We start from the raw sequence: 27,758 nt of genomic DNA, 5'->3' as shown, positions 1-27,758 counted from the left end.
CTGGCTTGGGCTTTTAATGTCCTCACGGATAATTGGCAGAAATTAAATGTAGCCAATATACAGGCGTCTGTGACTTGGAGTTACTCTGAGAGGCAGCTGGGACAGGAGGCATGGCCCAGCGAGGCTCCCAGCCTGCAGCAGGTCTGTGCACACCTCAGGGGAAAACGGGAACAACCCCTCAGTTTTACGTTTGGCAGCCTAAGAAGCAAAATCACAAGGAAATGAACATGCAGATCTGCCTTCAGTAGCAAACCCCTCAGCTTGAATGCTTAGGTTTGGAGTTCACCTTCGCATGACTTCCACGCAGCTATGAGCCTCAGCTGACCTCTTCCCTGAGTGCCTCTGGCCAAACATCTGTCGGGGTTGAGATTTGTCCTTCAAAAGCTCACACAGATGTCGTGCAGAAGTGAAGGGAGTTCAACTCCTGTACCTTTCTTTTAAAAAACTCACCTGAGAAATCAGTGCGGTGCATGGGTCCCTAAATTAAAAATCTGCTACGCAATCAAGTCCAACAGCAGCTGTTTCGAAGCCAGACATTGGGATGCAATCATCCAGATGTTGAAAGAGGTGGAAGGGTGAGTGAAAGTTGTCACCTGCTGATTGCACCAGTAAGCAGCTCCCGCGTCTCTTTCAAAACTCCTGGAAATGCTGAGGAGGGAAGTCAGTCGCTGAAAAGAACAAATTATGTACAAGGCAGCAGTTTGGAGAAATTAAAACACGGTCTCAAAGCTCAACAACAGTGAGCAATGCCATATGCTCAGGAAGCGGCATGCTGTAGCAAACACAACACACGGAGCTGTCAGTTAGCAGGACTCGCTTTGTACGCTGAGATTCCACGAGGAGTTTTTGTCCCTCAGCAAGGCTGCTGCGTGAAGTGGGGTTTTTCTTTGTCTCTGTCAATGCTCACAGCACTAACAGACAGCTTCTCATTTCACAGCTGGGCTTTCACTGGCACCCAACCTCTCATTTTATTTTTCTGGCAGCACAAGTGGAAGAACCCATCCTGTGTCAGGGTGCAGCAGGATGAAAGGGCTCCAGCTAGAAAACCCAGGAAACTGTTCCCTTAATTTGTCCTTTTTGCATTCAGCTAACTCAGCTGCTCGGCTCCCGCAGATGTGGCTTCATGTTTCTGTACTCCTTTGGCACACCTCTCCTGCTACCCCAGGTTTGTTTTTCCTGGAGGACTTTGTTCTGCTTCCCCAAGCAAACTTGGTTCTTAGAACAGCTTTTTCCCTCTCATTTCATCCATCTAAACCGATGCTTTTTAAAAACTTAATAAGAAAGAAGGTGTGTCGCAACAAATGCTTTTTTATTTAAACACCAAAACCCTCACCATTACCTTGTTACAACTTGTGTAACAACTGCTGATGCTGTTGCTTGTCGGGTTTTCATTTAACATAATGGGAAAAAAGTCAAATCCCTCTCTGCTACTCCTCTCAGCCCTTAGAGTAATGGCTCTGTTTCCACAGCCCCCCTCTCATTTCACCGCCCCTCTGTTATGGGGTCCCGCTCCCACCCCAGGGGTGGCGTGTGTCTCTGTGATGACCTTGACCCTCATAAAAGTTTTTATGTAGAGGTTTCGGGAGAGGCTGGCTGCATTTCTGCTGATGGAGCTGGCGTCTGGGTTAAGTCTGTCCTTATTTAAGAGGTGAGGACAAACCACACTTGCCTCGTCAGTAAATTCTGTTGCAACAGAGATGTTCCTGGCTCCATCACCAAGCTCTCCTGACAGGAGCAATTCAGAAGGCTTAAGTTTTGCTTTACAGCTCTGGTCAAAAGCAGGCTCAGCTGTGACATGGCAGGAAAAAAAAAAAAGTATTATCTGCAAGTGGGCTCAGGAGGAGGAGTGATGGGTGCTGGAGTGAAGAAAAGGAGCTGCTTCAGCTGCCCTTGAACTTCTCATGGAGCTGTGGCCACAAAAAACCTTACCAAAACAGCTGTACAGACAGCCAAGCCAGCTCGATGCCTATATGCAAGGATGTGGTTTCACGAGCTGCTTAAACTGCTGGTGAGAAAGGACACCTGTGCTCACCCTCCACCTGGCCCTTTCCCTTCTGCCCCAGCACCAGTCAGTGCCTTTGCAGGTGAGCAGTGATTTGGGTCAGCGCAGAGCCCAAGAGTAATGTAATCTTGCAAAATAGCAATTAGTTCTGGCAGCTGGGTGAGCAGGAAAGCCGTCCCAGGCAGCCACAACAGCAACTGCAGTGATGCAACCAAGGGCATGGGAGCCTGCAACTGGGGGAGAGGAAAGGCAGGACTGTGCAGCAAGGCCTTATATTGGTTTCCAACAACTGCATAAGCAATCAGTAGGGAGCAGAACTGCAGGGCTTTAACCAAGAACGCATCATGAAGGCATTTGAACACTTTCCTGCCGCGTACTCTGCAATGCAACCATCCTTTGCTTGATCTTTTCCTAGGAGAAATGCCCATATAGCAGAGCATGTTCTTCCATGGACCGTTTTCCCATATTTGTGCCATCTTTTTAAAACCTTTCAACTTGAATTAGACAAGACAAGGCCAAAGCAGTGCATGGACCCGGTCAGCTTCTAGCTATTTTGTCAGCTGCCCCTTGTAAAAGTGGGTATTACCGTAGAAATTGCAAGAAGTTTTACCTTCCGGTTGATTGAAAATTAGCCCGTATCAATTGATATATTTTTAGTAGAAAGTCGTATTTCTGTGGAACAGCATGCATGCGATTCCATAGTGCAGCCACTGGATGCTGTCACTGCTCCTTACAAATGCCGCAATCTCTGTATTACTCTCCCATGGAGAAACAAGGCATGGGACTGTGAACAGTACTCCCAAAATCCAGGGCAGCTCCAATATCTGCTACAGATGTTGATGGGACACACGCAACCACCATGAGTACTGGAACATCTGAGTAATGACAACTGGCTTTCTAAAACAGAGAACAAAATAAATTTCACATCTTAAGGAAAATCTAAAGCATCTATGATGCTTTAAATAACCAAAGATGCCTGGGCTCCAGTTATTGCTCCAGTGATTTATAAAAACACCAATAAAAGCACAGCAGGAGGCACTAAAAGACATGCTTGTCATTTGTCCACTTGACAGCCATCTGGGAAGCTTCGTGTCCTTGTGAGATCTATGTTTGTATTTAACCTCAGGCAAAATATTTCAAAGAAAAGAAAGCATTTACCACTTTTAGAGGCTTCCGAGGCAGAACAATTTGAGACACTCCTTAGACAACGAATAGAATTATAGAGTAAATGCTCTGTTAGCTGACACATTTTATATCCTAAAACAAATGCAAAAAGATTAAGAACTGTAGCAAATGAAGGCAAATCAAAGGCCATGTTTTTTTGGTTGCTTCCCAGATGTCCCAACTATTGAAGTGCAATTTTGTGCTGTGCTCAATCTGTTCTGACTGCAGGCTAATGCTAGAAGACGGGATCCCGTTCTCACCCTTCCCTCGCATCTGATCTAGCAACCAGGCAGAAGTTGAGTCTGAGATTACTAATTTCCATAATGAAGACAAACTAGAAAATAAAATTAATTAGCTTTCAGTGGCTCAGCAGGTGAAAACAATCCCTTGTAAAACCACACAACCTCTAAATTCTGTGCAAGAGAAGTGGAAAAACGTCTGCTAGGGGAAGCAGCCCCCAGTTAGGATTAGGAATAGCACAGAACATGCTCTGAGTCAACTTCGCCTGTTTTCAGGTGACAACGGTCCCTTACAGATAAAGGCATTTGCTGCTTAATTAGCTGCTGTGTATCCAAACTGCACTTCCTGACAGGCCAGTGCTATTATTACATTCACCCTACAACAAAACAACACACAACTTTTAAGTTCTTTTGTAAGATTCCCACTCTTACCTGTCATTTTATTTCCACACGCAGTGGGACAAGCCTTTCTGCAGCAGCAACACTGGCTTAAGGAAAGTCTTAACCTCCTCCAGCCCACATCCATGGTTGTTCCAGTGTTTGAGTGTGCGGTTTATCACACAGCCATGAACTAACTGAGCAGAAACAAAAACTTTCCACTACCACCTTCCCCAGCTGATTTTGAACAGGGATCGGTTTCCTACGCTGCTTGTTTCAACTTGTGCCTCCCCCATCCCCAATACTCAAGCTACTGCCTAGGTCTTACTGAATGAAAGCCATGCATGACAAACTAAAACTAGTTTTTGCTGCTCTGATTATATCCACCTCAGAGCAATATTTCTCCTTACATGAGGCTGTTAGTGCAAACAGTAACTCTACACTTGTGTTAAGAATAATTTTGTAGGCAAAAAAAAAAAAAAAAAAACCAACAAAACGAACTTGTAAAACTTCATTTGTAGATCCCAAATCATTATCTCATGCCAGCATCCTGTCGTAATAGCTTAAGGGCAACAAAGATAATGAAGGGCCTAGAGGAGAAGACATATGAGGAGCAGCTGTGGTCCCTTGGTTTGTAGTAGAGTAGGCTCAGCGTAGGCTGAGGGGAGGCCTCATGGCGGCCTGCAGCTCCCTCACGAAGGGAGCGGAGGGGCAGGCGCTGAGCTCTGCTCTCTGGGGACAGCGACAGGACCCGAGGGAACGGCATGGAGCTGGGACAGGGGAGGGTCAGGCTGGGTGTTAGGGAAAGGTTCTGCACCCAGAGGGTGGTCGGGCACTGGGACAGGCTCCCCAGGGAAGTGATCAGAGCACCGGGCCTGCTCGAGTTCAAGAAGTGCTTGGACAACACTCTCAGACATAGGGTCTGATTTTTGGGTGGTCCTGTGTGGACGATCTTTGTAGACGTCTTCCATCTTGGGATATTTTAATGAGAAGACCACAAGATTTTAAGATTTCAGTGTCATCCTGAAGAGAATTTCTATCTCAACATGTTAACAGAATTATGCTGTTTTCACATTTAGGGAAGGGACAGTTATAAGCCTTATTAGAAGTTTTACTAGCTGAAAGGAAAAAGAAATCCATCAAGGTCCTGGGTAGTCAAGCTCTTTGCTCCATTTGATGTTAAACGCAGTCTTTCAGGGTGTCTGGATTGCTTCAGGGCAAGAAAGTATCATTCATCAAATAGCCATTAAGTGCAGGGTGAATGGAGGCTATGAAACGCCCCCTGCTTAGTGCTGGTGAATCTGTCTGGCAGAAGGATTCTTGCTCTGGAACAGAATATTTTGTACCCTTTTAGGACCATGAAATTCCACGACTAGCATCCAGCCCATTAAGTGGTTTTAGTCTGTGAAGATGCTGGAAGGAGATCTGGTCTTCATTCCCTGAAAGACTTGGGTAGAATGAATAAGAGTTTTTATAAGCAGCAGATGATTAGTTTTCCAAGCAGACACAAAGCAGCTGAGACAGAAGATTTATTCAGAATTCAAAGTATTGGTCAACTTCAAAGAGTGACATAAAATATATACTTTTAAACAGAAGCTAGGAAAGAAAAAACTGTGCTCAGGCCAGAATTGGTAGAAAATCAGCTTCTCCGGCTAATTTGATGCGTGCTCATCCCAGGAAGTGGCTGGGATAACATGAAAAATTCTCCTACATTTACTAGGTTTTAGCCAGGACAAGTCCCTCTAGCAACCAAGAAAATACTTTCAGGCATCTCCAGATTTGTGCACATCCTGAGGATTTCAAAGAATGTCCAGCTGTGTTCAGAAAATTCAGGAAAGCACACTAAAATAACAGTATTTTAGCTGCCAAGAGGAAGACTATATAAAGCTGGTAAATGCAGTAGTCAAGTCACTCAGAGGATTAGCTGACACCGGTAACAGCAAACTGGCTCCAAGCAGGAATACATAGTTGGGATTTCTTCTGGACAAGACTAAAATCTCTGGTGGAAAAAACAAACAAACCAAAAAAAACTGCATCTCAACTGCTGTGACTACCAGATACCCAAAAGGTACCAAACAGCTCTGAGAAGTTAAACTTGGTCAGCTATGCAGGGATATGTTCGCACGATTGGAAATGACAGCACCACTTACAGAACACACATGGCTGTGGTGCATGGGAGAGGAAAGCAATCATTCACATGCCTGCCAACAAATCTTTCAAGCAGTTAAAGACAGAGCAGATCTCTAACGAGTAGCAATTGCACAATATATTTTCAAGTTATTCGTATTCAAGACAGTCACCTTTTATGGCTATAACTATCAGACTGCCAAAAGGAAAACAGACGCCTAGTACTTAATATGATGTCTATGTAAGAAAGCTATAATTGAAAGAGAAGCGCTAGAAACGCCTGTCCATCAGACAGCCTGATGAAGGAATATCTGTCTGAATGCTTTAAAACAGTAAAGCAGGAGTTGCTCTTCATATAAATAGCAATTCTGTTGAAGATGCCAAATACTGTCAGAGTACTACACTTCAAACTCAGCCTCAAAGAGATATGCAGTGTCACTAGAACATCGAGAGATGCCTACTTTCTGGGCAGCGTACTGGACTTTCCCTTTATTGCAACTTAATTACATTTCTCTACAGCCTACTGCAAATGTATATACACATATATCCACAGCAAACACAAGAATCACATGGAACAACTGAGGTATTACATGATGTGAGACCTTAGTCCTCTTTGAAGCAATATTAAAAAATATAAACAAAATCTATTTTGTCACTAATTATAATAAAACATTATGCATAAAGTCATTAGTTCGAATTAATCCATATCAAGTTTTCTCCAGGAAAACAAAACACTTTTCTTTTGTTGATCTTTTCTGCAGGTATTTCTTTTTGCTTTTTGAGCTTTCTGTGATTCAGTGGTAAGATCCATGAAGGTGAAATATGGTCTTCAGCTTGATTTCAAACGTTTGGCTTGAAAAAACCAGGATAGGCTCTGCAAATATATCCAGAAGAGTTCATGAACCTATTATTACCTCAATCATATTCTGAATTAGCAGAAGACACAAACCTTGAAAACTTGCCTGACAAAAAAAAAGTCAACTAAAACGAGACCTTTTACTCTATCAGATTAATCAAATGGATTCCAACTCCAAGTATATTAAGATACCTACTTCTCTTCATCTCATTCTGAGTTGTTGTGATTATTATTTTACTTCATATAATTTCCTTGTACCTCTTGCCCAAATAATCCGCAGTGACCCCAAGTTTAACAGATAAGCAACAAGTATAACAGATGAGGAATATCTACACTTGATCAAGTTGCCAAAACTTCTTTCTATTTAGATCAATTTTTAAAATGTATTATTCCATCGTTCAAAGATTAGTTAATGCTTATTGTAGACTAATTTCATCTCACATATTGTTCATCAGGTGGCTTTGCATTTCAAAGAAATTGGTATTTGCCTGTCCTGGTTTTGGCTGGGATAGGGCTAATTTTCTTCCTAGTAGCTGGTGCAGTGCTGTGTTTTGAATTTAGGATGAGAGTAATGCTGATAACACACCACTGTTCCAGTCGTTGCAGAGCAGCGCTCACACAGAGCCAAGGACTGTTCAGCTCCTGGTGCTGCCCTGCCAGCGAGGCACCTCGGGGTGCACAGGGAGCTGGGAGGGGACACAGCCAGGAGCTGGCCCAGACTGGCCAAAGGAATGCCCCATGCCGTGGGGTGTCATGCTGAATCACAGAATCATTAAGGCTGGAGAAGACCTCCAAGATCACCTGGTCCAACCATACCCATACCACCAATGTCACCCACTAAACCACGTCCCTAAGCACCACGTCCAACCTTTCCTTGAACACCCCCAGGCACTGTGACTCCACCACCTCCCTGGGCAAGCCGTTCCAAACTGGGGGGGCTGGCTGGGAGGGGGAGCTGCCACTGCTTGGGGACTGGCGGGGCATTGATCGGCTGGTGGCAAGCAATTGCATTGTGCATCTTTTTTTTTCCTTTTTCACCCCCCCCCTTCTCCTTATTAAACTGTCTTCATCTCAGCCCCTGAGTTCTCACACTCCCCAGTTCTCTCCCCCATCCCATTGGCACTGGGGGGAGGGGTGAGCAAACAGCTGTGTGGTGCTGAGGTGCCTGCTGCCTTATGCCAAAAGGACCACCATAATTGGTTATGTCACTTTATATAATTTTCTCCATTCTTTAGCTTTATTGCCTAAATTTACTCAGAAGAAAGCATAAAACACTCACGGAGGCTTTGATTACCAAAAAGCAAAATATACCTACAACTAAAACCAGTAAAAACTAACTTCATTTGTTTTCCTTCAATTTTTAAAGCTTCTGATGATTCAAACACACAATTAATTATAGTATTTGTTCTTTATACAACAGGCAGACATATCACGCCAAAGACTAGATATTTAGTCACATAAACAAGAGCTGTTTTGGTAGCTGAAGAGCAAAAGCAACTGCATGAATCTCTGAATGCGTTAAAGCATCTTCCTATCTCCTCCAAATTCAATTATATAATCAAATTTGTAAAATTTGATCATACCTGTTCTCTTTGTTGCAGTAATCAGTGAAATCACTTTCAAATCTTGTAGTGCCTCCTGCCTTAGTCTCCATTTTCTTGGCTTTAGAAGAGTCTTCTACTTTATGATTATACTTTGACAGAATCTACAGCAAACATTAAAAGGGAATTAAAATAATTATTTAAGAACTCAAAACAGGATTACAGTCTAGACATTTTCAATAAGCAGCAGAGAATCCTTTCTTTCTGAGGAACAAGATTTGATAGAATTCAACTCTTTTAATACTACTGTTTTGATATTAAAGCTATTCAGAAAAATATATATTAGCTGACCTGTAGAACATCATCTGGTATCCTTGTTATTTCTGGAGGTGGAGGAGTACTGAGTAAATGGTCGTACTGTTTTATTTTAGGAGGAGAAGGGTCTCCCAAACGTTTAAGATACTCATCGGAGCTCACAGTAGGAGGAACGCTATCTTCTATGGTTTGTTTTATTTTTGCATCATTTTCTGTCACTGACTCACTCTTTTCCCCCAGCTTTACCTGTTGCAAGAGAAGTATTAGATGCCTTCAGTTAACTTATTTATCTTAGGTGGAGTATTAATAAATGTTCTTACAAAATTACCATTAGAAAGATCTTCTATAATGACATACGGAAAAGTAGCATAGGAAAAGAATCCCAAATTGACATTTGAAAAACAATTTATGGTAAATGTGTATCGAAGGATGTAATTGCTATTTACTACCATAGCTTCTACCTTTAGCCATCTTGTTTCAAAATCTGGAAGTGGTGGTGTTCCTGTATGATTAGGAAGAAGCAGTTTGTTTATCTCTTGTGACTTGGATAACACTGTACTATCTGTTCTGGAAGGGATTTTCAAACCAGGCGTACAGAACACAGGTACCATAGGAGAAGCCATACAGTCCGCTGCTGAAATTAGGAAAAAATAAATAAATGAATTGATAAATATACATACATATTGCCAGTTGCAGTGCCTCAGTTTAGTTTCCCAAATCTATTAGCTTTATATGGATTTATCTGCATACTCCAGAACACCTGTATCATTTTAGTTGACAACACTTCTAGTATGAAGAAACATCCAAGCTGCAGAGCTCTAACGGCAGCAAATGCAAACATACAAAAAAAAAGTCCAGTCCTGCTACTGAATGTAACTGAAAAAGCCCAACTTAAATCACTATCGCTTTAGTTTTTCATATACTCAGTAGTCCGTATATTTGTTCCAAGACCTTCATACATTTTCAAGAGAGTATATTACATTTCCTCTCAAAGGAGATTTTAGTGCTACTCTTGAAAGGTCAAAATAACTGTTTGGTTAGCCTCTTTTAAAGCACTTTCTTTCCTATTCTTTTAATTTCCTGGCTTGAAACAGATGCAATATTATTGGAAAAAGGCTAAATTGGCATAATAGTATTTTTATTGCTAATAAAGATAAATTACAATTTTGAAATGATGGATGCCTCTGAATAATTCTAGATGGATAACAGTAGAAGAATGAGCAATGATTTATACTGAAGTGAACAGATTCCCCATAGAAGCCACCAACTTTACATTTTCTGGACATTAATATGCAAATAATGACTGGGCCTGAATTAACTATATTTAAGAAGAATCATAGTTTAAAAAATGACTGTGTGTTAACATATGCATTATGAGAAAAACGCATACGTACATTTACTATAATTTTTTTTAACTTACCATTCTTGTCTGTTGTTTCTGCTTTTGGCCCAGGTGTAACCATGATTTCCTTGGATGTCGTTTTTGCTACATTCACTTCATGATCATCTTTTTTAAGTAAGCTGAAAACCAAAAACCTCAGTTAACTCTCAATATGAGGAAATCACCATGAAAGGAATACTGTCAACCCAGTCAGCCTAGTATTTGTTCATCAACATGAGTCTAAAATTTTTCTCCCGAAATACTTTACTATACAGCCATAGAATCGGAGAATTTGTAGCATGTGAACATTCAGTCCAACCACGCTATTAAACATACTGAGACTTTAATCCAAGGTATTAAAAATAATATGTTTTCCCAGATCAGAATCAAATGTGTGAGGTGTAGAGCCTTCTTCATTTTGAATTGCCTGCTGCCTGCAAATTCTAAATAACAGGAGAACACTGTCAATGAAAGCCCATGCAAAAAAAATCTCATAGCAACTAGATTTCACAGGTATTTCGGTCTGTGCATTTTAAGATGTCTAACATGCTATTGTAAGTTTCTGAGCCACAAATGGGCAAATTAAGAACACAGACACATTTCTGTGCAATCTCTCAGTTGTAGTAACACCAACATAGAACAACCATCATAGAAGAAACAATTTACAGACTAAGCAAGTTTGTTGACTATTAAATTGTAGCTTTCTCATAGCAACCATGATACTAAGTTATTTCACCCTGGCTAGTGGTTCCTGACTCTAAACCTACTAATGGTATTCTGAATACTAAATGATTTTTAACTAGTTCTTAAAGTTTGAGTTAGATTATTATGTTAATCACTAACTGACTTCTGAGGGAAAAACCATTCAATATCAATTCCACAAAACTGGAAACAAATTTTGAAAAGCCTTTTTTAACATCCAAGACATTCTAGTGGAAAAATGTGTAGACAGCTAAGAGAAAGTATTTTAAATGTTTAAAATACTTTTTTTATACACACTTCTTTGTAGTATTTAAGTAATCTTTCACTTTTTCTCTGGTATTATCTCTATTATGAGAAACAGATTTGGAGCTCCTCCATAAAAAGCCTATGACTATGAAAACCCATTTGAGGCAGCATATTTTAATTAGATGAACAAGCCTCAAGTTTTGAGTCTCTTTTTCTTATAAAAACAACAACAAAAACTAATTAAGGAAAACAATGTACTTTTTCAAGTCAGTTTTTCTTTGGTAATATTACAGATACTTGAAACCATCTGATTTTTAGTTTTTGTTATACTTGCTCTTCTCTGTTGTAAACACTTTTGTTCAGACACTTTCTACTTTTTTCTTTTCTAGTTACTTTTGGTTTCAGCTTTGTAGTAGGTACATACAGAGTATGTTTTTACCTGTTTCAGAACTGAAAATCTGAAAAACACTAAACAGAATTGAGATCTATTCAATATTCATATGTTTTAGTAAAGTATGATTTTATACACAGAGAGTTTTTTTATATATATAAATATATATATATAAATATATAAATATATATATATATAAATAGTTGTGTGAAAATCACTTTAAAAACTCATCCTAAAGTTCATTTATATATATATGTAAATATATATATATATATATATATATATATATATAAATGAACTTTAGGATGAGTTTTTAAAGTGATTTTCACACAACGCACAGCTGTTAGGCAGATTTCAGCTAGGTGTGAGACCTGGCTGGCACAAGTAAGGGACGTGATAGGGCAGGGCTGTCTCCAAGAAAGTCAGAATTATTATCTGTCTTTATTTCTGGAAATCACATGTATAAAGCCACTTCCATTTGAACTAGTGTTTGTTCCCAGAGTATCAGACAAGTTTAAAAAGATTATACCCATTATCCAGAAAAACTATCTTCAGTTTCTTTTGGCTTAATGTTCTACCCATTTAACATGCTGAACCTTCTCACTAAGGGATGAGACAAATGCCTTTTGAAGATAAGAAGCAGTTAGACTGTTCCAGTCTTTCTAATCAAATTGCATGCTAACACTAACAACATTGCAAAATAAACAAATACACTGGCTAAATACATTTTAATTCTAATGATTTAGAGATTCTGAGTCCATGTGCCATGTGCAGCTTTAACTTTAGGCCCAATTATTGCTTGCGTGTCCATCTGTTTTTGGCCATTAATGTTGACAATGATGCAACAAGCACCAACCATCCTGTATCTAATTCTCTACAGAATTTTGATATTTATCATTAGGGGTATGGAAGACTGACAGTGTTTATACACGATACCACCAGCAACAACAAAAAAATCACATCTCCAGTGGGCCCTGTAATCATTTCACTCTAAGACACAGACAAGGACTGTACATTTGTAGATGTATCCATTTAGAAATTGTGGCCATAATTAAAGCTGAAGATCACATTTAAAAAAACTTCTCATTAAACAGAAAAATTAGTAAAGAAGAATTCTAAAGTTAAAGAAAACAAAAAATCTTAAGTTGTGTAATAAGTTGAAGCTATTTACAAAATATTATTTGAGGAACTAAGATAGTACAGTGTGTTTCTACAGTGAGGCATTTAACCAAATGCTTCAGAAACTTCTTCCAGTGCTATATTCCTAAAGATTTTTAAAAGTTTAAATTGGTAATGTAACATCTACTTCAGGCAACGCATCCTCAAATACAAATCCTAGGTTAAGCAATGTAAAATATCATAGTTATATATTGTATTTTCCCCTTGTAAACAGATTGTATATGGGAGATTGTTACCATGGTGCAGTCAAGGGAAGGAGTGTACCTGAGATGTATTTCATATCAGTATCTGGCATGCAAAGGGTACACGAAAATACATGTAGAGAGCTGGATATAAACACAGGACTAACCAGCTGGTAGATAATAAACAAATTACCCGTTTGCAGAAGAAACAAAGACGGGCAATAGCAACAAGAAAATAGTACAGCAAGAAAAAACTACAGAAAATTCAATAGAGAAACAATCTGAACTTTAAATAATTTACTTACTTCTTGCTTGTCTCAGTAGTTTTACGAATAAGTGCCATTGTATAATCTTCATTCATACACATGGTATGTTCACTAATGCCAAAGTGTTCAAGTTTTGGTGTTAAGCACTCATAGTCATCCATTTTGAGCATACATTTTGGTGTTTTGGGCAAAATACAGGGGGTATGTGTTTTTAGTGGAGTCTTGGCTTTTGAATTTTCTTGTTGTGAATTTGCTGCTTGCTGTCTATTTACTGCACTCCAAGGCCTAGAGAAAGCATATTGTGAAAGACCAAAATCTGAAAGTTGGGGGTTACGCAGTGGGTCTCTGGGCACCAGTGGGTTCTCAGTACAAGTAGGAAGATGAGGTACATCATCTGCTTTTTCTTCATCAGATTTATTCTGGGCAGACAACTTTGAATCACTGTTAACTTCCTCTTCCTGCTCCTCTGTTGGAGAAAAAAACAAACGAAAAACTTTAAAATAGTTTTATTTTATTATGTCAGAAGTTTCTCTTTTAAGAATTTATGAATTTAGGAATCCTCACCCCTCCCCCAACAGTCTTTAAAAAAAATCATTATTCTAAAAAAATAGATTCCTTCTTTCATTTTAAAATGCTGAAACTTGAAGCTAAAACAGGTATCATGTCAGGCTAAGCTATATTTATAACACAGGTCACACACTTATTGAATTATCTACTGTTAGATATTATTTCTAGGAGTAAATGATACTGAAAGCTTCTTACACAAACATATTTTTAACAAAATTTATCTCTGCATGGAACAGACACTAAGTATTAATCTTGAATACATTAATTTGGTTTTGCTTCATGCTATTTATATTGTTTTTTGTTATTTATTGCAAGAGTAGACATTCATTAAAAATGTACAACAAATGGTAATGAAAACAGATTTTGTATAGAACTGAAAAAGTTTTTGGGGAAAAAAACAAAAGTTGCATGCAGTACTAGCGTGCTCATTATTCAGAAAAATTGCATGGAAGAAAGGTTACAAAGCAGTAACTAAAAACTCACAAAAGATTATTTTTTAGATAACAAGAATAGTCCACTGCAGAAATAAACACAGGAGTAACTTGTACATTTCTGTAGCTATATAAACTGAAACACCCCGAAGCATTTATGAATTTCTGCATGACATAAGAAGCAGGGGAAAATATTTAAAATAATATGGCAGAGGTATTACCTTTGCATGTGTACTGGGGTTACATGTGCAAATACACTTAGTCAAAAGATGCATCTTAAAAGAAATTAACCTTGTAGCTGTATCTGAAGCCCTCATTAAAGGTGTATAGAGAAAGGGAAGTAAGGCGCTATAAAATTAGAGCCTTCTGCGGTAGCTTTATAAAACACTCAGTGGTTTAGCTCTGGGTGAATATGGTCCACGACCACAATGGTGTTTTGTGTAATTACTGGATAACACTCAGGAGAAGGTTCAGGTGCGCCCTGCCAAAGGCATCTGGAAGACCAATTGGGCCCTTGATACAGAAAGGAATGTGTGTGGTACACACCATGGTATTATTTTAAACTCATTTCGTTTCGCTCAGCTGGATTTTTCACACAGGTATGCATGCAGTTTCTGACTGGATTAAGCATCTTCAACTCAGTGATCAAGCTACTACCACTTCATAGACTATTATGTGTCACCTAAACTCTGTGTGTGCTTGTCTTGTCCCACTTGTGCTACGCAGTGCATTAATTTAAGATTTTCTGTGTGGTGATTTAAGCTAATGAAGTAACCATGTATGAATATGAACTAATGTAGATGTAGCTACAATAGTTTCTCGTGCATGAGAAGCTGAAGCAGCATAGCTCTCTAGGTTATGAGAGTACATTTGCTAACATGTTTTCTCAGGATAGCTATTAACGAAGAGAAACACGCACAAACTTAAAAGCATGTCAGGAGATTGGACTGTAAGCTTTTGGTGCTTAATTTATTCTGTGGGCACCAATCACAACAGAACCTTTTACCTTCAGGTTATTATAAATCAAATAACAGATATACTTGACTTCTTAATTAACAAAAACATACCCATAGCAAAAGAGAAACCTTTTTAGAAAGTTCATTTATGTTCACACATTCTATTGCAAAAAATATTACCTGTAGAAACTTTGACACGTGGTTTGTAGCCATATTTCTGGAACAGCTCTCTTATTTTTCCCAGATCCGCTGCATTTCTTTGCATCAATATTTCACTTGCCTTTATAAAATCATTAATTTCTTGCCTTTCAGAACAACTCTTACCAAGACTGGCATTAACATCTTCCTTTGGTGGAGGAGGAAAGGAGAAATGTAACAATACTGTTTTTCAAATCACCACCTGGTAGTTGTTTACACATTAAGCATTTTGGGAAGAATTAGTGAACTTCAATTCAGATGAGGATAAGCAGCACATTTAGGTCTTCTTTATACCCAAAAACTAGGTTACAAAACATCAGGAATATACAGGGCATTAAGTGTAAAAAAAATGTACAAATATTAAATTAAGGTGACAGTTCACGGTATAACTACTTCCCGGTAACTCATCAAACAAAAATGTGCTTTTACTCCATTAAAAATAGGAGTAAAATTACATAACAATTGGTTTTGGACTTTAACTTCCACATACAAAGAATGTAGGGCAAAACAGCTGGTAAACTTCAAGTTTACAGCTTAACTTACCACTCAGTTACTTCATGCCCATTTCTAAAGCCTATTTTTCTACTTCTATTAAAGAAATGAAGAACTTTATCTAGAAGTTTAACTGAACGGCTGAAAGCGCAGACTCTCCTGTGAAGACTTCCTTTATTCTAAATGCTAGCCATCGAACAAAGACAGGTATGTCTCTTCCCAAGGGAGCTCCTGCATCCTGCTCCCCTATAGCTATGCCCTGGCATGGCTACAGCTTCCCCGTTCCCATTGTCCCCTGTGGACCCGACTGACAACAGCAAGTGCAAACTTATAAACGCAGCTCTAAGTCACCCAAAATTTTTGGATTCTGCCTTGTATTTCCACAGCCATTATGAGGACTTAGAGGTAAATGAATAAAAATAAGGGTCAGAATTGCTGAATAAGAGTTGCATTGTGGCTTAAGGATTAAATACAGCCATCAGTTTACGGACACTTCCCCCCCAGTTTTTCAAGAAGGAAGCAAGTTAAGACTTTACCTTCAGAGTCCTGATTTCACTGTGCAGGTCCTGTAAGACTCTTATTGGAGATTCTTCTTCATAGTCTTTGATATACACATTCACACAAAAGGGTTTTGAAATGAAAAAAAAAGGGGTTTAGTATTTTTTAGCATGAGTACATTGTACATTAGAATGTAGACACATCTTGGAGAAAGAATTGAGACAGAAAATTAAGATTAACTAGTTCATACCATGTACCTATAACTGGGTACCTTGCACTGCATGAGACTGAAGTTTGCACAGTGTGTTGAACTACACAGAGAAACTGCCCAGGCTTCTATTTTAGAGTTGCAGCTAATATTGTAAAAAATAACCTACAGCAGACATGCAGTAGGTAGGTCCGTGGAGAGCAAAGCATTATTTTGCTAAATTTTCATCCTTACAGAGCTTGATTTTGAAATAATAATTATAAAATGATCTGGATACCACCGACAAACAGACTTCACAAAAAGCTGAGTTCTGCTGCCTTATTTATATGCAGACAGGTCTTAGTATTATTCACTTATACAGGCAGCAGTCAAAACCTGACATTACTTCTTTCACTGGAAATTAAGATTAATGTGAACAAAAAGCATAGAAGAGGACACCTGCTGTGTGACAAGACATAGCAGAGCGATAAATTTAATTAGAGCCTTGAACAGACAGAACAGCCTTGTTCAGACAGAGAACAAGCCCTGAAAATGTGTTTTCCTGTCTTGATCTATTAAAAGGGTAAAAGCAAGAACGTGAGTCCTGCTTTATCATACAGACTCAAATTTATTTATGTATGTTGTGTGATAAAAGCTCATCTGCATACCCTCAAAAGTGCTCAGAGATGATGGTAGGGAAGGGGGGGGCCAGAGCTGAGCCAATAAGTGATGTTGTTTGTGCCTCTGGGGGAGCAGATTTAAGAATGAGAAAAACAAAAACACCGTGCAACAGCAGCTGGGAGAGAGGAGTGAGAAGGGAGTGGTGATCTGGGGAGGAATAAGAATGGGAAAACAGGTGGGCGAGAGGATAAAAAGGGCCTGTCGCTTGTAAATGGTTAAGTGGTTGGTACTCTCATCTAGTTGTGCCCTGTCCCTGGCTGCAAAGTCTATCCTGTGTTCTTATTAAGTTCCTTCCTAATGTCTTTCCTGGCTGAGGGCTCTCTATGCTGTGTGTGTACATGGGCGTGAGTGCAGTTGTTGGGCTGGGTCCATAGGTGGGAGTGCTGGAATGTCCATGGTGCAGCTACTGGGGTGAGTGCTTGTGATGAAGCTTGGGCTGGACCAGCCGGTGAGAGGCTGAAGTCAGCAGAGGGGTGAGGGGCTCCCTAGTGGGCAGAAGTGGGTCAGCCATCAGTGCCTGGGCAACGCCAGACAGCCCTGTGCGTGATGGCCTGCACCTGTGGCTGGAACAGGGCTGGGACCTGAGGCATGCGGGGCCCCCAGCCCACCTCTGGGACCTCAGCTGCACCAGGAAGGAGGCGAGGCCAGACCTGCACTTATGTATTGGGTTTACACAGCAAGGTTTTGGTAGCAGGGGACTGCAGGGGTGGCCTCTGTGAGCAGAGCCCAGCAGCTGCCCCATGCCAGATAAGGGCCAGTTTCAGCTGGCTCAAAAAGGACCCACTGCTGGCCAGAGCTAAGCCAATAAGTGATGTTGTTGCACCTCTGGGTGAGCTAACTGAAAAAAGGGAAAGTCTGCTGTGCTACAGCAGCTGGGAGAGAGGGGTGAGAGCTGAGAGAGAAGCAGCCCTGCAGCCCCCAAGGTGAGTGCAGCAGGAGGGCAGGAGGTGCTCCAGGCACGCAGCACAAGTTCCCCTGCGGCCCGTGGAGAGGCCCCTGGTGGAGCAGACTGTCCCCCTGCAGCCCACGGGTCCCACATGGAGCAGATCTCCACGCTGCAGCCCGTGGAGGAGCCCCCGGTGGAGCAGGGGGATGTGGCCTGGAGGAGGCTGCGGCCCATGGAGAGCCCCCGCAGGAGCAGGCCCCGGGCCGGAGCTGCAGCCCGTGGAGAGGAGCCCACGCAGGAGCAGGGGGTCTGGGGGGAGCTGCCGCCCACCCGTGGGGGACCCGTGCTGGAGCAGTTTGCTCCTGGGGGATGGACCCCGTGGTACGGAGCCGTGTGGGAGCAGTTCGTGAAGAGCTGCAGCCTGTGGGCAGCCCCCCAGGCTCAGTTCGGGAAGGACGGCATCCCGTGGGAGGGACCCCACGGGGAGCAGGGGCAAAGAGTGACCGTGAGGGAGCGGCGGAGACGAAGCGTCAGGGACTGACCGCAGCCCCCATTCCCCATTCCCCTGCACCACTCGGGGAGGAGGCTTTAGTTTGTTCCAGCTCTCACTGCTCTAAGCCTGCCTCACGGACTCACCCTCATCCTCCCGGCGCAGGGCCCGCTCCAGCTGCTTCGCCTCCCTCTCCAGCGTGAGGGCCAGGGCGCGCAGCTTGCCGAAGAACTCCCTGGACACGGCCGCCGCCCGCTGAGAGGAGCCGGGGGGAGCCATGACCGCCGTTCGTTACAGCCGCTACCGGCCGTTGCCTTCAAACTGCCGCCCGCACGCGCCATTGGCGCCGCCAGGTCCCGCCCGGCCGCCGCCAGCTCTCGCGAGCCGCGCCCAGCCCTCCCCCCCCCCCCCCCGCCGCCGCCGCCATCTTGTCGCCCGTCGCCGGGCCGGGACCGGGGCCGTGCCCGAGGGGTGAGCGCAGAGCGGGAGCGGGGCTCTCCTCAGCGGTACGGCGGGGAGGCGCCGGGCTCGGGCGGCTTGGGGAGCGCTGTGTAACGACACGGCGGGGTTAGGCACGGTCAGGGCTAATGGACGGGTTAGTGAGGAGCGTGCGTGTCACGTCTGGGCTTGGCTTGGGCTTTTGTGCCTCTGTCCTACCCGGGGGTTGTCTGAAGCAGTATTTGGGCTTTGTGTTGCTGCTGGTTGGTCTAACGCAGGGTTTTGTCTTTCTCCACAAGCCTGGTTTTCCCCTAGTTCAAAACCAAGAGTAGATATTGTCATATTAGTAAGTTTACGGAGAGACCAGGTGATAACAATACTGAGGAACATATGGCATAGTGAACATATTATGTGATAAAAAAAGAGATCCAGAAGATGGACCTGCAAATACGCTATTTTAACAGTGCTGATATCAGTTTGTAGCGTTAAGGAATGAAGTAAATCCTTTCTTTAACAGTATTTGGCTGTTTTTTTTGGGAATAATTTACAGAGGACATGCTTTAAAATGTTAAATCTCAAGGATTTAATGTCTTTATAATATCTCTGTTCCTTAAGGATAACTGAGTAAACTCTCCAGTTAAATAAAAAACTTCAATTTTCCTTTTCTGGTCTTATGTTTCCAGCATATCTGCCATTGTACTGTCTTGTACAGAGTGGTTGTTTGCTAGTATCAGGGTCTGAACCTTGTAACAGCTAGCTAAAAGGCAGTGTAATAAATATGTGCATGTTTTTCATTTTTCTTGTTAATTTTATTTTTGTCCCTAAGGTAATGGGTGTTTCATTTTTTTTTATATATATATTTTAAGGTACCATGTTTTTAACAACAGTATTGCTCCGGAAGAGAATTCCTGGAAAACAATGGATTGGAAAATACAGGCGACCAAGAGTGGTTACCCTCTCAATGAAGCAGGCAATGATCCGAAGGTTGGAAATTGAAGCAGAGAATGAGTACTGGCTGAGTCGACCTTACCTGACACGGGAACAAGAATACAATCATAACAGAGAAGGGAGACGTGCAAAATGGGAAACTCTCAAAAGCACGATGACATCTAAGTTCCCTGAGCATAGATACATGAGCGATCACTTGAACCACTTAAATGTCTCAAAGAAATGGACATCTTGAATAACAGGGTGTACTTGTATTTGGCAGCTGTTGTGCACTGCCCCAAAATATGTTGTTGTATCTGTTATGGTAGCTTTGTAATACAGTGTAATATGGGCAGATAAGTGACACTTTGCTATGGTACACAAAAATCTTACATTAAAAGTAATCCTACAGAACAGTATTTTGTTTTATTATTAATTATATATATATAAATATATTATTAAGATGAACCAGAATTACAAAGTTACAGGTATATGAAACTGCAGCTAATAGAAGATAAAATGTTCCATTTTCAAAACTTTCTGGAAAGAATTTGGTTGGGCTTGGTGATCTTAGAATCCATTTAGGTTGGAAAAGACCTCTATAATGCCATGATTCAATTGTTGACTTTAAATGCCAGTATTATCATTATGGCAGTGTCCCACTGAGTCTTAATTGCCCTTACTTACAGAACTTAATTCTGATCAAAAAGAAACACTGCTGATTCCTGTTTGAGCAGCAACGTGATTTCTACATATTGTTTCACGTCCTGAAGGAACATCATCAGCCACAAGCTAAGTTTTTTATTTTTCCTGTAAAAACCAAGCAACCTGGAACATGTGTCAGGCGTGAGTGTAATCTTTGGTTGTTGCAGCTAGAGTGTGAAAATTATTTCCATCACTAGTTACAGATACGTTCCCAGGTACGTGGCAGTTCTTGCTGATCTAATACACACATACCATTTTCAGATTGTTTCACATACTTTTATTAAGTCAATGTTGCATTCACTGATGAAGTTGTGTCAAATACATTAATATTTTATCACTTTTGAAAATAGGCCTAAAATAGTACAACTTTGTATTTAAACATGAATTACATTTCAGAGAAGGATGAACAGGTTTAACACTGATGTTCAAAATCTCAATAGCGCTTTCTAATGGCTATAAATGGCTTGAGATAACATATGGAAAAGTATACATATGGGCAAGTTGCACAATGCAATTAAAACACGAAGGAACTTCCAGGCAAAGTAATGTGATTTTGTACGTAATTCATTTATAAAAGCCCATTTTAAAAAGTTACTTCAAGTATTAAACTATAAATGGCAACATGTTTTTTTTTTTCTGTGCATAGGACTAGTCCTATCTGCAGCATACAAAAAAATATAATAAATGTGTCATTACATGTATCTTACATTTAACCTGAAACCTAAATACAATTCATTACAAGTTTAGGCAGCACAATTAAAAATACCTGTGGAAGTAGAACAGCGAGGACATTGTGATTAGTGCAACTGTTGATAACCCTTGCTGGCAAATACAAAAGGAACTGCAGTGAGAAGCCAGGGGTGTTTAATTCAGGTAAGTTTAAAAAGAGGGCGAGGGGACAGAGGGGCAGGTTGAACGCTTTAACAACAACAGGACTACTGCTTCTTTCTGTGATGTCTTTTATGGTCTTAAACACTTGCAGTTCAGAAAGATTTAAGTTTCTCACAACAAAGCTGACAGCAACAGGTTAAGGGACAGGAGAAATTAGAGAGGAACATGCTAAGCATTTAAGTTGTCAGCTAAATAATGTAAACAGAAGGGAATCCGCATCACATATCACCATTAATGCTTTGGTGCCAGTAATAATGGATACTTCATCCCCAACACATGTGCTTGACTGCTAAGCATGCGCTCTCTATTTCTTGTGGCAGGGCGAGGGGAAGGAAAGGTGGGGATACTCCCAAAAACAGTGAAAGCAGTTTTGTAAACATCATCAGACTTAGCAATGTAATGGAAACAAGATTCAAGTAATTGCTGCGAAACAAAACAGCCAAACACCAGTTTAAATCAGCATTAGCACTAACTACAACTTGCAGTTTCATTACATTTTGTGACAGTTATGTAATTAAGAAAAATGCATATAAAAACTGTCTATATATACAAAATAAATTGATAGAAATGAGTGTAGTAAATGTGTTCAGTATTATAACAACTTTATATGCAGCTGCTCTCTTTGGTGCCATTTAGGGAGAGAAGATCCTCTTATGTTGCATACCCAGCTATTTAATTTAATTTGTTTGATGTACTATGAAAAATGTATTCTTCTTGATCTGCATTTACAGTTAAAGTAGCTCCTTGGAACCTCTTTAAATGTATACCTGAATCCCTCAATTATGTATAATTTTAGCCAGCATCCTCAAAGAACATATACCATGAAGCTCAAAGGATTTATGTATTTATTTTTAAATAAATATGATCAGTCAGTGCTCCAGATCTAGGCAGATCTGGTCCATCTGTGTCAGAGTCGATGCTTCTCTTGGTACATCTGCCACAGACATTAATCCTACTACTAATCCTGCTTTTTTTTTTTTTCCTCCTCTTGGGGCTCTGGTGAGCTACAACTGGACGGACTTCAAACTACAGCATGAAGTACTTTGAGCGGATACTGAATAGCATTGAACTTAATGAAAACTTCCAAACCCCCCTAAAAGTATTTAGAAAGATAGAGAAGCAACACAAGATCAAACGAGGGAAGAAACTACCTGAAAAATGTACACATTTAATAACACTGGAAAACATGCCCAGTTTCTAGACAGCATACCAAAAGTAGCTTGGTACCTGTGCATTCCCCGTTCAAAGGGTAGGTTTGACAAAAATGTTACCATGATTTCTACACAAATCACTAAAAATAGAAATGTCAGAAGTCCTTCTAAAATAAACCTATGAATATTTGAAGTTCGGAAGTGGAATTTTTCAATCATTTATGGTACATCTAACTTGTCAGTTATTAGAGAAACCTATACATTTTCCTGCCCTCTTCCCATAATATGCCCTTGATAGGAACAGCAGGTAGGTGTATCTTTACAGTCTGTAAATAAACCAATTGTCTGGGGAAAAAAATATATATATTAGTTGAGGTTTCTAAAATAGTTATTTTTTTTTCCTATTCACATATTTCCTTGCATCATCTTCACAGGGAGAGCTTTATCAACTTCCATTTCAGGAACCTTGAAGAGAAAACACTGGAATCTGGTCCTGTGTCAGGCTTCAGCCTTAAACACTGGAAGTTTAAGTCATTTTGTGCGCATGGCCGTTGTGTGTATATGGACTTTTTTTTTAAAAGAAAAAACAGTAAAAAAAAATACTATAGCACAGTTTCTGACTGCAGTTAATATTTACTATCCTACAGTAACTACAATGCTACTCACGGCTAGTAATTATTTTGAGGGATCTAAAAGCTTAAGCGCTGTTATTTTTAGTGATGAACATAAGTTGTTTCCAAGACTTGCTGATATGTAGCATAGAACCAGCATGTACAACACAACCCAGCACCCTACAACCGTTGTTTTCTTAGGATCCATCTTCCCTTCCTGCCTCCTGAACAGGCAGGTCTGCTGCTCACTGCCTCCCCTGGAAGCATGCAACAGCTCAGCGCATGGATGTGAGCCAAAAGGCCCCATTTCGTGGTGAGCTCCTACAGACCCCCTGCCTCTGCTAGCAGCGATACACGTCTGCTGGCAACTCAACAGCCCAGCAGCTTTTTGTCCTTTAAACCAAAGCTGGTTTTAGTTCCTGGCTTGCTCCCTCTTTTTGCCTATCACACTGCTCAGATACAGCACGGAATGCCCTTGCTTGTGGCTAGGCAGCTGGCAGGACAGGAACTCAAAGACAAGTGAAGCCACTGTCCTACCTTAGCAATGCGTCCTCCCTGGCCAGTGCCTGCAAGAAAAACCTGGCACTCACCATCCCACTCACTGGGGAACCCTAAAACAGTTCACCAATAAAATTCACTTAGAGAACTGAATTCTTTTCTATCAGCCTAGGGTTACTCTTAGTACTCAGTTTTCTGAAGAAAACAAAACAAAACAAAAAAAACAGAGGGGTGTGCATTTGGAAGGATCACATTTGAACCATTTTACTACATTTTATATTTTTCAAGTGATTTTTCAGTAACATCTGCTTTTCTACCAACAGTAACTCTGGCCTCCAGAGTACCCCAAGCACAATGCTCTCTGACTTTTGTCATTGGAAACGTGAGAGAAATCTGGGACAAAACGTATCAGTGATTTGCATAAAGATGTCAGAACCATCAGCTCTTGAAGAAACGCCACCAAAACACGAACCAATTTGCTACAGAATACACATGGATTTAGCCCAGCCTGCTTTACCTGCATTTTTTTTTTCCTGTAGATTAACTACCCTGGCTGAAAAAATCAAACAAGTTATATTGATGTTAGCCTACAGTATACACGCATTCATATGAATATATACTGAGCACTTTGAGGGGCTGGGAGAGGACAGAGGCTATACTGCTGGATCTGTGAGGTTTACCACATTACAGAGATTTTGCTTCTAATTCTGCTAGGGAATGACTATGCAGGTATTTATCTCCACTGTCATACACTGATCCAGTAAAAGAGATTATATCCAGGGCCCTCAATTACAATTCCACCAGTGTTTGGGGCTGCACATTTTGGTATTTAGAGTGAGCAATTTGAGCTCACTGTCTTTCGTCTCTGTTCTCTTCCCAAGAAATTTTGCTGATGCATTCTCTCTTTGTGAGCTCAACATGTCAGTATTGCTGAAAGCTGATATTCAGATGAGCACTTTGCACTTGACATTTGAGGAAAAAAATAGCTAAATCTTTCAGATTAATGCATAGCAAATGTTTTTTTAAGTTTGAAAATTAGCAAATGCAAAATTTATCATACAAAGTTTGAAGACACATTTTGCAACTTCTAAACATAACATGCCAAGTTTGGACTATTACTTCTGTGTCAACAATACTCCACAGTGACCAAAACATGCCCATAGATTCTTGAAGTGTTCTTGTTGCAGAAGATTAACATTTAAGAAAATGTATTATTTCCAAAGACAAAGAAACCATTTGTTTAAGCCTTACAGTATAGTTGATACCCTTGTATTTCCATCATAAACATACTGGACTTAAGTAGCAACCAGTCTGGTAGAGAAACCAAACAGGTTCCTTTCGTCCACATCATCACTTCAGCTACCCCCTTCAGTTTGTATCAAAACAGTTTACATCTATTTGTAATCAGCATCAGCTGAACATCAGAAAAGCTTCAGACAGTACAACTATTTTTCACGTTTGCCAGGTGCAAAACGTCAATAACACACAAAGATGAAGTAGCAGTCTTCTCTATAGAGGAACAAGAGAAAATGAACAAAATCATGTCCTTTGCTGTTGGACTTGAGCTTACGATGGACTTTATTCCTCACACAGGAAACACATTTTGCCTTTTGTGAACAAGGTACATCATTACACAAAGCACTCATCTTTAGCAGTTCAGTATCACTTAGACTTGAAAGTGGCAGACTAAAGCATACAAAGTTTTGGTGTGGTAACACGAGTGCATGATCCAATGCTAATTTTCTCATAATTACTTGAAATTTGTTTAAATGGTACTTTAGAACCAATAAAAACTTGTGCCTTTATTAAAAAGATAAAACAAAAGTATAAAACAGTATTTATAAACCATCAAGAGTCCCATATAAAAAGCAGTACTCTTCCAGTTCCATTTGCTAACAACACACAACTGCACTAACCTTTTTCTCAGGGGTACTTTGCCATTTTGTTACTGCTTCATACAGAACACTGCTGACATTAACAGAAAATGTAACAGTTTGTTAATTTCTTCTTGGGTTGGCTTTTCTTTGTATGCTGAGAGGCAATTGTTGAAAAGTAATAATCCATGTACTTGCAGCTAAAAGACAGTTCACTTCTTTGAGCTATGCTCTTGATATGGTTAAATAAATCAAGTTAAAAGGATGAGGGGGCTCAATTCTATAGCAAAAAAGCAACACCAAGTAAAAGGCTTTTGCTTTGTTGGCATTGCCTTGTTCCATAGCACAGCCAGTAGAAGGAATCCTCAGTCCTGAAATACTTGGAGAGCTACAACCATGAACACGTCACCCAGTCCCTTCCTTTCAACAAAACCCGGTGTTTGTGCTATGGACAGTTGCATTTCAGACTCATCAGCCACACTCTGTCCACTCTGTCAATCCCCCACAATCCAACCCCTCCCCCTCTTTTTTATTTTTTTCTTCTTTCTTTCTGTTCTCTGCAGAACCTGCTATGGAAGTGACTTCTGCAGTGCCTAAGGTGTGACGATCGCCTGTGAGGAGGTAGGAGTCCTTGCAGATCTACCCCCATCACCGCAGCATAACAGAAATGCATAGTTCCCACTCTGGACCTTGTGCATCCAAGCAGGGCACTTCAGGATTTGGCCCTTTGGTAGCAGTATATATATAATTCAGTGCTGCATAAATGCACGTTAAGAATCTTAAGGCATCTGTCTTAACTTCCCTGCTCTGCAATAGTGCTTACAAGAATCCATTGGACTGTGCAGAAACTTGAATTTCTTGTCTCTTCCTAAAATGCTCATGTTCCATTTTTTACTGATCAACTTTTTCCAAACAAAATTAAGTAATATTCAAGCACAAAATGTGTTGCAGAAACCTAACAAAACAAAACAAAACCTCATTAGTGGAATTGCACAGTTAGCTTTGAAAAAAAAAAAAAACACAACACCAAACAAATCATACTGCATTACACGAATATCTAGATAACACAGGTATTTTACTGCCTCCTGATCGGGACTGCAGCTAAGGTAACTTCAACTCATAATTAGCCTTCTGGGAGGTGTTTTTTTTTCCTTCCCTTTTCTTCTCCTTTTAAACCTCGTATGTTTTATAAGATTATCTCCACTAAGAATGTCAAATCCATCACCATTGACCTGTGGCTAAAGTCTCTTGGATGTCTGGTTGGCAAGAATTGCTCATTCATTTTTAATTAAATTGACACATTTGGAGACACAAATGATATTTGTCTAGGTGAGTCTGGGGGACTGCTGGCTGGGAGATTTGTCTTCTTTTCTGTACAATGACATGGGAATTTTACTTAAGCCATAAATTTGATTGCTTCTACTGCATGCTACAGGTATAAAAATGAAAAAATGAAAAATACAGCTATCAGTCCGTTACAAGGCATAGCAAAGTGCATGGAGTGGATATTTTGGATCTCACAGATATTGCATGGCCGCTTCCATTTGTAGGGGACTGGAATTAACAAGCTAGGCAATCAAAAACCGATCACATCTAACTAGACTTGGAACAGCTGAAACACTGTGGTACTGAGTTAAGTATTATTTGAGGTAACACATACCAAAATGCTTTGTGATGGGTGTGACTCTGACTCATTTAATTATACAACTTCTAAAACTATGCAGCTTGGGGAAGTGGGGTACATGGCACACCATCTTCCTTCGTTAAATTTGTCTGACTTTAGGAAGAGAGGGAGCATGGAAAGGAAAGTCACACCAAACTATTACCAGATAATAGTCTAATCTAAGCTGTCAGTCATGCTCTCTCTCTAGGTCAGTGGGAAGAAGGATTAAGTACATTCTATAAATACCCTGTCAAAGACTGCTGGCCTGAACTGATCTCAAAAAGTATCTATTCTACTTTTCATAGAAAGGAAATGACTGAATAACCTGTTTAGATCAAATTAGATATTATAAAACTAGAGGCTGAAAGGAATCCCTTACTAGGGTACTCATTTGAACATTTACACAGAGTGTCAAGAAGAGTACTACTAACTACTCTAATTTTGGTTATCCCTTGCAGAGACCTTTTAGATAGACTATTTCTTAATAAATAAATAATAAAAAAAGATGATCCTAAAATTACTGAGCTTTAAAATCTTGAAGACTGTTCTCTCTTCAAAGAAAATGGCACTTCCTTGTAAGGTCCCTGTTTCCAGCTTTTGCTGCACTTCTGTGTCAGGGATCACAGAGAGGCAATATAAATTTCC

The 27,758-nt window shown here is 40.4% G+C and overlaps 3 protein-coding genes across 10 annotated transcripts in view; 1 reads left to right on the top strand and 2 right to left on the bottom strand.

The window, feature by feature from the left end:
* Positions 1–5,295: 5,295 nt before the first annotated feature.
* On the bottom strand, positions 5,296–18,702 carry SKA3 (spindle and kinetochore associated complex subunit 3). 2 transcript variants are annotated; one of them, XM_035542372.2, is made up of 9 exons: positions 18,502–18,702; positions 16,150–16,214; positions 15,104–15,269; positions 13,009–13,435; positions 10,043–10,143; positions 9,084–9,256; positions 8,659–8,868; positions 8,350–8,471; positions 5,296–6,784 (listed from the first exon to the last, which is right to left on the bottom strand). In XM_035542372.2, exons 1-9 carry the CDS (start codon positions 18,632–18,634, stop codon positions 6,751–6,753), a joined length of 1,431 nt encoding a protein of 476 aa, XP_035398265.1. In that variant the 5' UTR covers positions 18,635–18,702; the 3' UTR covers positions 5,296–6,750. The 2 variants fall into 2 exon arrangements, with proteins under 2 accessions (XP_035398265.1, XP_035398266.1); XM_035542373.2 differs by lacking the exon at positions 18,502–18,702 and having other exon boundaries at positions 5,365–6,784; positions 15,104–15,265; positions 16,150–16,188.
* A 53-nt stretch (positions 18,703–18,755) lies between these two features.
* On the top strand, positions 18,756–20,136 carry MRPL57 (mitochondrial ribosomal protein L57). 2 transcript variants are annotated; one of them, XM_035542370.2, is made up of 2 exons: positions 18,756–18,861; positions 19,660–20,136. In XM_035542370.2, the coding sequence occupies exon 2, from the start codon at positions 19,665–19,667 to the stop codon at positions 19,974–19,976; it is 312 nt and encodes a 103-aa protein (XP_035398263.1). In that variant the 5' UTR covers positions 18,756–18,861; positions 19,660–19,664; the 3' UTR covers positions 19,977–20,136. The 2 variants fall into 2 exon arrangements, with proteins under 2 accessions (XP_035398263.1, XP_035398264.1); XM_035542371.2 differs by having other exon boundaries at positions 18,762–18,826.
* A 4,994-nt stretch (positions 20,137–25,130) lies between these two features.
* Positions 25,131–27,758, bottom strand: part of ZDHHC20 (zinc finger DHHC-type palmitoyltransferase 20) — a 48,569-nt gene continuing 45,941 nt past the window's right edge. For all 6 annotated transcript variants that reach the window (XM_035542364.2, XM_035542365.2, XM_035542366.2 and 3 more), the window contains one exon: positions 25,131–26,405. Coding sequence is in view for 1 of the 6 variants with exons in the window: in XM_035542365.2 (XP_035398258.1) it covers positions 26,380–26,405 (26 nt within the window). In the remaining 5 variants the exon portion in view is untranslated. The remainder of the gene's footprint in view (positions 26,406–27,758) is intronic.

This window comes from Cygnus atratus, chromosome 1 (assembly GCF_013377495.2).
Source record: "Cygnus atratus isolate AKBS03 ecotype Queensland, Australia chromosome 1, CAtr_DNAZoo_HiC_assembly, whole genome shotgun sequence".
Taxonomy (NCBI): domain Eukaryota; kingdom Metazoa; phylum Chordata; class Aves; order Anseriformes; family Anatidae; genus Cygnus; species Cygnus atratus.
Note: the sequence above shows the minus strand (reverse complement) of the source record. Positions and strands in the feature narration are given on the sequence as shown.

Excerpts from the sequence above, each read along its gene's own strand:
- MRPL57 (XM_035542370.2), top strand. The coding sequence starts at position 19,665 with ATGTTTTTAACAACAGTATTGCTCCGGAAGAGAATTCCTGGAAAACAA.
- SKA3 (XM_035542372.2), bottom strand. The coding sequence starts at position 18,634 with ATGGCTCCCCCCGGCTCCTCTCAGCGGGCGGCGGCCGTGTCCAGGGAG. Across the intron at positions 13,436-15,103 it reads ACGTGTCAAAGTTTCTACAG|AGGAGCAGGAAGAGGAAGTT; the intron begins GTAATATTTTTT and ends TTTCTCCAACAG. Across the intron at positions 6,785-8,349 it reads TACTGCAACAAAGAGAACAG|AGCCTATCCTGGTTTTTTCA; the intron begins GTATGATCAAAT and ends ATATATTTGCAG.